The 12,183-nt window shown below is 40.0% G+C and overlaps 1 protein-coding gene across 6 annotated transcripts in view; it reads right to left on the bottom strand.

The window, feature by feature from the left end:
• The window catches only part of LOC129701444 (myelin-associated glycoprotein-like), a 48,711-nt gene that overhangs the window by 23,977 nt on the left and 12,551 nt on the right, over positions 1–12,183 (bottom strand). For all 6 annotated transcript variants that reach the window (XM_055642626.1, XM_055642627.1, XM_055642625.1 and 3 more), the window contains 2 exons: positions 11,084–11,392; positions 756–1,034 (listed from right to left, as the gene is read on the bottom strand). In XM_055642626.1, coding sequence (XP_055498601.1) covers positions 756–1,034; positions 11,084–11,392 — 588 coding nt within the window. The remainder of the gene's footprint in view (positions 1–755; positions 1,035–11,083; positions 11,393–12,183) is intronic.

The raw sequence follows: 12,183 nt of genomic DNA, 5'->3' as shown, positions 1-12,183 counted from the left end.
GACTGCATGTGGGTGAAATGGATGTATGTGTGTAATATATTCACTTGCTTAAGGAAACGTGCCATTAAGCTGGAAAGAATGCAGAGAAGATTCATGAGGATGTTGTCAGGATTTGAGGTGATGAGATATAGGGAGAAGTTGCACAGGTTAGGACTTTATACTTTGGAGCACAGGAGGCTGAGAGATGATCTTACAAAGGTTTATTAAATCATGAGAGGAATAGATAGGGTGAATGCAGTCTTTTAACCAGTGCAGGGGAATCAAGATATTTGTTAGATATAGCTCTTAGGCATAATGGAATCAAGGGATATGGGGAAAAAGCAGGAACAGGATATTGATTCAGGATGATCAGCCATGATCATATTGAATGGCGATGCTGGCTCAAAGGGCTGAATGGCCTAGTCCTGCAGCCACTTTCTATGCTTCTAACAACAAGAGGACATTTGTTCAAGGTGAGAGGGGCAAGATTTAATGCAAACTTGAGGGGCAGCTTTTCCACTCAGAGGGTGCTGAGTATATAGAACAAGCTTACAGAAGAGGTAGTTGAGACAGATACTGTAAGTGCATTTAAAAGGTGCTTGGACAGGTACATGGGTAAGAAAAGCTCAGAGAGATATGGGCCAAATGCGGACAAATGGCTATATTAGCTGTGGCATCATGGTTGACAGGGACAGGTTGTGCTGTAGGGCCTGTTCCTGTACGGTATAATTCCATCACTTTCCTCGAACAGAGCAAAGAGACACCCAAATACTCACACTGCACGTCAATTTCTACTTCTGAAGACAAACTGTGTCCCAAATAATTTGTAGCCATGCAGTTATAGAATCCGGAATTCTTCCTTGAAATTTTTTTGAATAATATATCGCCGCTTGCAGTATTAAGGATCTCCGTTTTATTCATGGATTGTTCTTTTTTGTACCAGGTGTAGTTAGCCTCAGGGAAACTGTTCCCAACACACACAAGCGTAACGCAGTCACCTTCTTTTACTTCCTCCTGCGTTGCATTCACAAGGAGGATAGTATTTCTTGGAGGGTCTAGATGTACAAGGAAACACGTATGGTCAGTGACTCTTAAGGCACAAGAAACACTTCTCAATAGTTAATACCAAAGCTATACACTATATACACTATAGACATTTGAAATTTGAAATAAAACAGAAGATGGTGGAAATACTCAGCAGGCCAGGGGGGTCTTTGGAGTGAGAAATAGAATCAAAATTTCGGACTGATAACCCTTCATCAGAACAGAACAGAACACTCACCAATTTTATAAACTAATCAGACTAAAAGATTAACTCTCTCTACTGATCCTGCCTGATCCATTGAGGCACAGATGGCTGTGGAGGCCAAGTCAATGGCTATTTTAAAGGTAGAGATAGGTAGATTCTTGATTAGTAACGGTGTCAGGGGTTACGGGGAGAAGGGGTTGAGAGGGAAAGATAGACTGGCCATGATTTAAGTACACCAGACTGGATGGGCCAAATTGCCTAATTCTGCTCCTATCACTTGCGAACTTATGAACATGAGTATTTTCACCATTTCATGTTACCTTGCAGCTGTTTGATAACAATACACGTAATTCTGCTATGATATATTTTCATAATGGATATAATGCAACTGGTGAGTTAGTTCTAATGTGATTTTGATCAGGGGCTAGAGAACCACTTTGATACTAATGGGAAATTAAAAAATACAAATTTATAAAAGACACACAATGTTGAGGTACACCGGTACTTTATGTCGTTTTTTTGTAAAACACCACCTGTAGTCCCTTATATCTCCAATTTTAAAAATAAAAGCTGGCTTGGGAAAAAAAGTCAAGAGAAAAATAACTTTCCCACAGTAATCAGGTACCATTATCTTTTAACAACACAGTCTGTCAGCTTCACCACAGGAGGTCATTGCAATTGACAAGCAATCACTTCTATTAACAGTTGTGCAAAGATACCCTATTAAACAATGTAACATACAGCCACAGAATACTTAGCTTGCAGTTAGAAAAATAGATTTACATCTATTGAAAATAAATTTATTTTTGAAAATCCTGCAGGAAAAATAACTTTGCTATCATGAGTCTTAAATTCTCTAGCACATAAACTCCTTTTCCCAATGAAATAATTGTTTTTATGATGTGACTTTTTTTTAATAAATATGACATTTTTTAGGAATGCAAATATTGTGCTATAGCAAACCTGTCTGCAACATGGGAAATGGGCAGAGTCTTTTGCAGTTGGTACAATTAATCTTCACAACCGAACCAAGCTTCATCTTCTATCCAGATTCCACCCATTCAATTATCATCAGATGCAACGGTTATAACTGTACATATAATGTTCAGATATAATGATATACTGTATGTATGTAGCACATATACAATAAAGGATACACTAGGTATAAAGTTTAAAGGATGCACTGCATGTACACAGTACAATGAAGCATGCATACATGCATGCATTAAGTTTAACTGAAAGTTCAATACAGTTTTAAGCCATTGATTATTATTCATAAAGGTACCCACTGTCTGTTTTAATATACCATACCACCAATGTATTCACTATTGTAGGTATATGTTATACCCGTGTAGAACACAGCACCTACAGTTGCAAGGTAAATTGCTTCTCGCCAGTGTCGTCTGCAGGGAAAAAATTCAACTGTAGATTCATACACGTAATAACAATTTTATGTACCAAGAATACCACCGTGTGCTTGGACATATACACTTCCCCTGATATAGAGAGGAAACTACAATTTGCTTAAGGAAGTTACATTTGTGTTTATTGTGTGTTTTTGTTATTTTTATTATATGTATGACTGCAGGCACGAAATTTTGTTCAGACCGAAAGGTCTGAATAACAATAAAGGATACTTTGACTGACTTTGACTTTGAAACCCTATATCCATAAATATCAAGAAAACCATTGTATAATGCAGACATGATTATGTATAAGATAATTACAAGCAGTTGAATAAGGGGTGGGAATTAATAAGCTTTGGCTTCTTCCTGCTCCTTTTCAGACACATATGATATCATTTATTTATAGATATTGTTTGTGACACTTATATAAGTGTTTTTGTTTTGTTTTTTGTATGCTGTTTCACATTTGCTTTTTGTTCTTTTATTCTGTTCGAAATAAATAATAAAATAAATAAATAAATAAATATAGTCATGAATACACACTCTTTGGCCCACTGAATTCACAATGAATACCAAACACCCATCTACATCAATCCCATTGTATTCTATCCACATTCCTTTCAACACCCCACAGATTCTGCCACTCATCTATACCACAGAGGGAATCCACAATGTCAAATTAACCTTCCAGACCTAAACTTCTTGGGATGTGTGAGGAGCAGGTAGCTGAAACCAAACTGCTCACACGACACAGAAGCATCAAACCTCCAAGACTGAACCCCAGTCACTAGAGCCATGATGCAGAGCTGTACTAGCCATGTTGTTATTCCCCTATTGCTACTCATATCTATTGCTTTATATGTTTACCCTCCTCCCATCCGGGAGGCGCTACAGGTCTCTCCATTGACGGACCAGCATGTTCAGGAACAGCTTCTTCCCTGCGGCTGTTACATTACTTAACTCTACACCTTGGTGATTGCCAGTCACCCCCCCCCCACCCCGGACACTCCCTCCCCCAGAAAAATTGCACTAATGTAAGTACATATATATATTCTGCTGTTCATTATTCTATGTTCGCTCTTCTGGGTGAGATGCTACCTGTATTTTGTTGTCTCTGTAGTGTACACTGCACAATGACATTAAAGATTGAATCTGAATCTGCTATTCAATACATCAATGTATCACTATCTATTTTTACTGAACAGAAACTTGAAGGAAAATATATGATGCTATGTCACATATAGGAACCAAGAATTCAAAGTATATGTATATAAATATATAAATATATCTTCTGGAGCGCTAGTATGGGTGTTGGGGGCTGAAGGGACTGGTTTCCAGAGGGCTAGTAAGGGCATTGTGGGTTGAACGGATTCTTGGGCTGGCGGCTCATTCACTCAAGCCTGTTGTGCTGGCAGCTCACTCATTCACAGCTGGTGGGCAGGCAGTTGACTCATGGCTATTCCTTGAAATTCCATTTCAAACAGGGTGCAAGGCCACCAAATTGAAGTGCAGTTTCATACCATTTCAAGCAGGGTGCAAGACCACTAAAAACAGCAAGTCGTGACCTCTCCCTCCTCCATCTTGCAGAGACTGAGTGACGCCCACACCTCTGGGCTTTATAGTCCCTCCCCCCCTCCCACCAGAAGGGGCTTGGCCTTCATGGCATAATTGACAGGAGAGAGAATCTCAACATTTTTCAAACAGTAATAACTCTTTTATTTTTCATCGATGGGAAAAATCCTCGGCACCTGATGAGCGGAGGGGGACTGAGTAAGCCAAAAATCACAGCCGTACGTGGTAGTGTTTTTTTCTAAAGTCAATATAAAGCGCAAACAGGAAGTGGTCAAGATTAGACTTTTAATTAAATAGAAGGCAAGGCAACTTTAATTGGGCAAGGCAACTTTAATTAGGCAAGGCAACTTTAATTAGACAAGGCAACTTTAATTAGGCAACACTGCTTTAGCATTTCCAAACCAAAGGCAACACAGCTTTAACATTTCCAAACTATATTTTCAAACCACATTAAGGGCACTGACAGGTCAGTAAAACCACTCAAAGTTTAGTCGACATGTGTTCAGTGTTATACACAGCTCAGATTGAGAGACATGACCCTCTCGCTCCCCCATCTTGCAGAGACTGACTGAGGAACTCAACACTTCCAGGTTATATTGTCCCTCCAGAAGGGGCGTGGCCTTCAGGAGAGAGAATCTCAACATTTTTTAAACACTAAAACTCTTTTATTTTTCATCAATGGGAAAAATCCTCTTGTCCTGCACAGCGAAAGGGGACTCTGAGTAAGATGGCCAAAAATTACAGCCGTAAGTGGCAGCATTTTCCTAAAATCAATATGCCGAACAGCAGGAAGTGGTCAAGATCAGACTTTTAGTAATATATGTATACATACTATACATGTATATACATATGGCAGATATTACCTGCAATTGAAAGGCAAACACATGCATATATCTACACACCATGCCACTTAGAGGTGACAAGCTATATTATCATTACATACTATGTATATATACTCATCACTTGGTAATATTGGAAATATCACTTCATGTCTATACTCCGCACAAAACAATATTTGGCACTGACAGAATATGCAGGCTTACATATTTATAAACTCCACATAGGTTTTTCAGACTTATAACAAATATTGTTTACCTAGCTTACCTTGGTCCACCTATTGAAGCATCAATGGCCCTCTGATCATGGTTGCTTCCGTCTCAATTGTCTCCTACTCCTTTCTATGGTCTATGTAGCATAGCTTGTCCATGAATAAACTTTCTGCTCTCATAAGTGTGTTTCACCTTTCCCTGACTGACTTCAAGTGAGTTGAAATTGTGAAAGATTCTCTCTTGAGATACAATCCTCATCTTTGAATGTGTCAACATTACCCCTCTCCCTAAAAAACGACCCATATGTCTTTGCAAACTGCCATTATCAACTCAACACTCTCATTCCTCCAAATTCCAAGCCTGCCTCCAAAATTCAAAAGTCATGAACATGATGACAAGCGACCTTAGAAATTCACTCCTTTCAGTAGAGTTTCTGTTCTCCAAAACAGTCCAGAAATGGTCCTCTTGGTCAACTGTTCTAATATTCCATCCTTTGGTTCAGTTCCTACTGTAAAATATGTTCCTGTACTAAAACTGTTCTACAACATCAAGCTGCTGGTCAATGCTTTCAAATATAAATATATGACCCCTACAACATGAAGCTTGCCTTATCTTTCTGTTGCCTCTTCAAAGAATTTTATCATGATAGCCAAACATGATGTAATCTTCAGGAACGTACACTGCCTATTTTTAATTCAACATTCTGCCTCTTGATACGCATATATAACTTTGTTCAGTTTAGGTGCTGCTCTTTAAAGTGCCTGGCTTGCAGGTTCCTCCATTCCATCACCCTTTCCAAGTATGGACAATCATTAGTCTTCCCCTCTACTCATGGGACTCAGCTATTTTCACTGCAGCCTTTCATTTGGACATGGTGTCTGATCCTCTTTTAGCTTTGGCAGCTTGTCAATAGACATTTCCCTTTTTTATCCCAAGTGTTGCAATATATTTTTAAAAGATCCTCAGTTTCATATCTGCTTTGACTTTCGTTTAACATAACCAAAGCAATAATTTCATATCTATATTACATCAGCAATTGGTTTCCTTATCAGTAAGTCTGAATGTTATTTTGGAACTATACGAGACCACTGATGCTGGAATCTGGAGCAAATAACAAACTCTGGGTGAACTCCTCAAATCAAGCAGCATCTGTGGAGGCCAGGGTTCAGATTGAGACCCTGCACCAGGGCAGGTTCCCCATTCAACCTTTGCCTCCACAGATGCTGCTTGACCCAACGAGTTCTTCCAGCAGTTTTTATTTTGCTGTTCAGAATTACTTTATATGGGAAATGTAATACCTGAGAAATATGCACTATTAGTCTCTCACTTATTTAATGATTGATTCTGTCTCCTTGTAAGCTCCCGAGTACTAACGTACCTCGGTGACTGCCAAAGTACCTCGATGACTGCCAATCACCACCCCCCCCACCCCCGGACACTTATTATTATTTATTCAAATCATTTGCTATGTCGCTCTTCCAGGGAGATGCTAAATGCATTTCGTTGTCTCTGTACTGTACACTGACAATGACAATTAAAATTGAATCTGAATCTGATCTGATCTAATAGACATCAGGGAATATTCAGGCTAGACACAAAATGCTGGAGTAACTCAGCGGGACAGGCAGCATCTCTGGAGAGAAGGGATGGGTGATGTTTTGGGTCGAGACCCTTCTTCCGACTCTACAGAATATTCAGGTGCGGACATACTATGAACACTGATACTCAGCAAACAGTCCAAACATCAAAAGTAGCAGGAGTATGTAATTTACCCCTTCTGGCTTGCTCCAGCATTCAATAAGACGATGGTTAATTGTATACCATATCTCTGCTCTCCCTCTGGGCACCATTTTCTGTACATCATTTGTGGACTCCAGAAATACTGACATATGGTTCTAAACTACAAACTGTCTGCAAATATGGCTTATAACATATAACTAGCTGTAGGCTGGAGTGAAATTCTGCATGCATGTTTAAAGCACAACACTTGTAAGCATCAGGCAAGCACGTTGTTTCCATTAAGGCAATACCAATAGAAGCTGTTTGAGTTTATATAAAGCCCGCCAGGGGCTGGCTGTAATGCTGTGGATTTTAATTAAATATGTTTTCTGTGTTTACAAGTGTGCATGAGTTAAATACACCACCAACATGCACAAGCGCAGCGCGTGCATGCATAATACACCCATTTCAGGGTCAAAGAAGTTATACAAAAACACACACACAAAACACTGAAGGTGCATACATGGAACACAGCTATGATAGGTTTAGGTTTATTATTGTAACGTCTACCAAGGTACCGTGAAAAATGTAACTATCATTGCCATACAATCAAATCTGATAGTAATATACATAAATACAACCGTGAAACTCAAGTATAATAGGTAAAGGCACTGAGTGCAGAATATAGTTCTCATTACACTACATGTTGCTATACCCTGTAAAATACAGACTAAAGGAATTGCCCCGTGCTCGATTTATGTTAATCCTTTCTATTACTTATGTTGATCTGTAATACTCAGTTAAAATTAAAATTTAGTTGGCTCTGGGTGACTGGCATTGGGTCAATGTGATCTTATTTCTCCCAGTAGCACTTTTAATTGAGCATTGCTTTAGAAAAATATATTGCTTTATATGTATCCTATTGCAAAATTGGTCACTATCTGAATCATGACAATCAGAGTTGTATAGCAGATAAACTAATGCTGCGGCCCACTATGTCCATGCCAACCTTTCCAGCCATCAACATTAATTCCATTTGCAGACCTACAATAAGTCTGCATCTTTCTGTCCCATGCCTTTTGAACTTTGCATCTAAATGCCTCCTAAACATACTGACTGTATCTGATTCCACCATCTCCTCTAGCATCACATTCTAGATATCAGCCGTTCCCTGTAAAAAAATGTACTCCTCAGATCCCATTTAAAGCTCCTTCCTCTCAACTTAGACAATAGATAATAGACAATATGTGCAGGAGTAGGCCATTCGGCCCATCGAGCCCGCACTGCCATTCATTGTGATCATGGCTGACCATCCACAATCAGTACTCCGTTCCTGCCTCCTCCCCATAACCCTTGACTCCGCTATATTTAAGAGCTCTAACCAACTCTCTCTTGAAAGCATCCAGAGAATTGGCCTCCACTGACCTCTGAGGCAGAGAATTCACAACTCTCTGGGTGAAAACGTTTTTCCTAATCACCATTCTAAATGGCCTACCCCTTATTCTTAAACTGTGGCCCCCTGGTTCTGCACTCCCTCAACATCGGGAAATCTATGTTTTCCTATTTTTGTTACCCAAGTGCCCTGTTAATTTTTTGGCCATTCTGGAAATGTTGCAAATCTGCTCAGATACCGGAGTACTTAACTCTGTGTAAGAACAACTTTTATATGTGTTGCACTGGTAAAGGCATTGCTATATCACTGAATTCTGAGTCAATTACCCACAGGTTCAAAATATATCATTGCAATTTTACGTACAACATAATGTCCAGTGTAGAAACAATGGAAATGGCAATATATCCTCACACAACACACCTGAAAGGCTCAGGGAATATTACAATATGTTTAACCCAAACAACACCACAGAGATCCAACTTCAAATTGATATTGAACATTAATAAATGGCCAAGAGACTACCACCGGGTAATATTCAACACAACAGCTGTAGGCACAAAATATACCAAAGTATGTTGAAACTAAAAAAAAAATCACCTGAATAAACCCAAAGCTGCCACATGTAGTCACACACACAAAGCAAATTGATGCAAACTGTATCACAACAACCTGCCAGAAGATGCAGGAAAGGCAACTTGTAGTCTGAATACAACACTCATTCTGTAGGGACAAATGATGCTATTTCACTCAATCTACAGTGACAAGGCACACCACATTATGTATATTCATAGAGCCAATAGGTAGGCTGTAGTGACTCTACAACTATATATATATTTAAGAGACACCAGATCAAGATATTCTGCTTCATATTTATTCATAGAACACTTTCTGTTTTTAAAGAGAAAAATCACTGCACATACATCACCCAGCTCTAAAGCTTTTGACTCAATTCCCGCTAGTTAGGACCTTTCAACGTCTAACCTATCTATTCCTTTAATAACTTAAACACAATTAGATAGCCTCTTAATCTTCCAGGAACAAAGGATCACCTGCCTAGTCTTGTGGTTTATCTTTGTATTTAAACATTTTTAGTTTGCCAACAACCCAGTGAATCTGTAGCAATTGCCCTCCGTCGCCATTTGCATCACTAGTGCTGAGGAAGAATGGGACCAGATGGATCGTATCTTGCCCTTACAGCTTCATACTGGGGTGGGCACAGATAGTGATCTTAATCATTTGAATGGAGTGACCAAGCCGGTGGAAAAAAAGGTATGTATTTGAGTTGTTTCAATGTTTTAAATTATGTGTCAGTTTTAACCCTTTACATTGTTAAAATAGCTGAATTTACACAATCTCCTACACTTCTTAAATAATGGAGTTACATTGGCAATTTTCTAACCCATTGATAAATTCTGGACCAAAAGCATTGAGAATGGCCATGTCCTGATAGAAGTGCCATCAAATCTTGTTAATCCAACACTGTACCCCTCTCCTCGCTTACTTCCTTTAGCACAATGAATAACAAGAAGATCGACTGCCTTGTTTCCTTCATTCATCAGAGGTATCACCTTAGCGGGACAGGCATCACCTCTGGATAGAAGGAATGGGTGACGTTTCAGGTCCAGACGTTCTTCAGACTGTAGATACAAGGAATGGGTGATGTTTCGGATCAAGAAACGTCTTCAGACTCAACCTGAAAAGTCACCCATTCCTTTTATCAGTGTCTGAAGAAGGATCTCGGCCAAAATGTCACCCGTTCCTTCTACCCAGAGATGCTGCCTGGCCTGTTGAGTTACTCCAGCATTTTGTGTTTATCTTCAATGTAAACGAGCATCTGCTGGTCCTTCCAACACAGCTATCTTCTTGTTCTCTTCCTCCTGCCTTCCTTGGCATCTATTCTCAATTGACTACTGTCTGCTTTTAGTCCAGTTTCTTTTCTGATTCCATTTTTTATTCTTCCCTATGGTTTCCAACCATTACAAACACCCCTATCATCCCACACTCGCGATTCCTTTCCAATCTGAGAATAGAAAATGAAAATCCCTCCAGAGGTCCTTTTTCTGCAAATATCAGTCATAGATTTACATGATCAATCCCTTTCAGTTCAATTTCAGTGTAGTTTATTATCACATGTACTGAGGTGCAGTGAAAAGCTTTTGTTGCATGCTATCCAGTCAGTAGAAAGACAATACATGGTTACATTCAAGCCATTTACAGTGTATAGATACATGGTAAGGGAATAACATTTAATGCATGGTAAAGCCAGCAAAGTCTTTTATTGAGTTTCCTCTGCTTACTCAAATCATTAGCAATGAAGAGTCAAGAGTGTTTAATTGTTTAGTGCAATTCTTACTGGTTTTGTAGGGCGTGTAATTCTCTGCCACAGAAGGCAGTGGAGACCAATTCACTGGAAGTTTTTAAGAGAGAATTAGATTTAGCTCTTAGGGCTAACGGAATCAAGGGATATGGGGGAAAAGCAAGAACAGGGTACTGATTTTGGATGATCAGCCTTGATCATATTGAATGGCGGTGCTGGCTGGAAGGGCCGAATGGCCTACGCCTGCACCTATTTTCTACTTGCTGCAGCTTTGCAGGCATATTAATTCATCAACACAACAAATAAACACAATCCTGATTGAAGACTTCTAACCCACACCACCAATGCATCCCAAGACTTGCCATAACTGTGAATCATCTGAAAACCATTTGAACTTACATCTTATTTGCAGCGTGATGTAGGTTTCATCGGAGTATGGATATGGCGTGTAGTTGACCGTGCATTTGATGAGCTGGTTGTGGTGCTGGTGGGATGGGATGAAGGCCAGGTTGCTCTTAAGTGACCAGGAGTAACCAGCCCATTGTTCCTCACTCTTGGGGGTCCAGTCCGTCAGGTCTTCGACACCTTCCCAGCTCAGGCTAGCCTTTCCTCTTTGATCAATGTTGCCGGTGGAACAGGTCAAAGTTACAATTTCATCACTTTCAATGACTTCCGTGGGGACGGATATGTATGGTTTTGTTGGGCGAGCTGTAGAGGTTAGATAGAACAACGGTTAGAGGTTAGAGAGAACAAACAAGCTTATTGAATGGAATTGTTACAGAGCCTTTAAGTCAGAGATCAAAGGACAGGTAGTACGATGCGATTTATTGCCCCGGATGAGTATTCAATAGATGCCTCTATAGTAGATCAGGTAGGGCAGTCCTTTGGTATCAAGTCAGGTATGTCAGCAGGTATCTCCAAGTTATTGGTAATCTCTGACCCTACTCCTGAAACCCTAGTGCCTGTGACTACCTCCTATTGCCCATTTAAAGAGCTAGCTGGTCACTACTGATGGCAGTAAAAAATATCACCCATAGTGACTGACACTGAGTACAAGGAATGACAATGGAAGTGTTGGATAGTGGTTACTCTAATGAGCGAGTTGGGCAGGAGTGGCAGAGTGGGTTGCAGTTAGTGCAGCTGCCTGACCGTTTAGTTCTGAATTTGAGTGCCATTTGTGTGGAGGATGGCACTGTGGTCATTTGTCCTGTGGTCTGCATGGGTTTCCTCTGGGCACCGCTTCCTCCCAACTCCTTAAGATGTGCTGGTCCTGTGGTTAATTGGTCACTGCAAATTACCCTTCGAGAAAATGTGTAGGAAGGAATTACAGATGCTGGTTTACACCGAAGATAGAAAAGAAAATGCTGGATAACTCAGCATCTCTGGAGAAAAGGAATGAGTGACGTTTTGCGTCAAGACCCTTCTTCTGAACCATTCCTTCTCTCCACACATGTTGCCGGTCCCGCTGAGCTACTCCAGCATTTTGTGTCTACCCTTCG

The sequence above is a fragment of the Leucoraja erinacea genome, chromosome 11 (genome assembly GCF_028641065.1).
Source record: "Leucoraja erinacea ecotype New England chromosome 11, Leri_hhj_1, whole genome shotgun sequence".
In the NCBI taxonomy this organism is placed as follows: domain Eukaryota; kingdom Metazoa; phylum Chordata; class Chondrichthyes; order Rajiformes; family Rajidae; genus Leucoraja; species Leucoraja erinaceus.
This window is presented reverse-complemented; position numbering and strand designations above follow the sequence as displayed.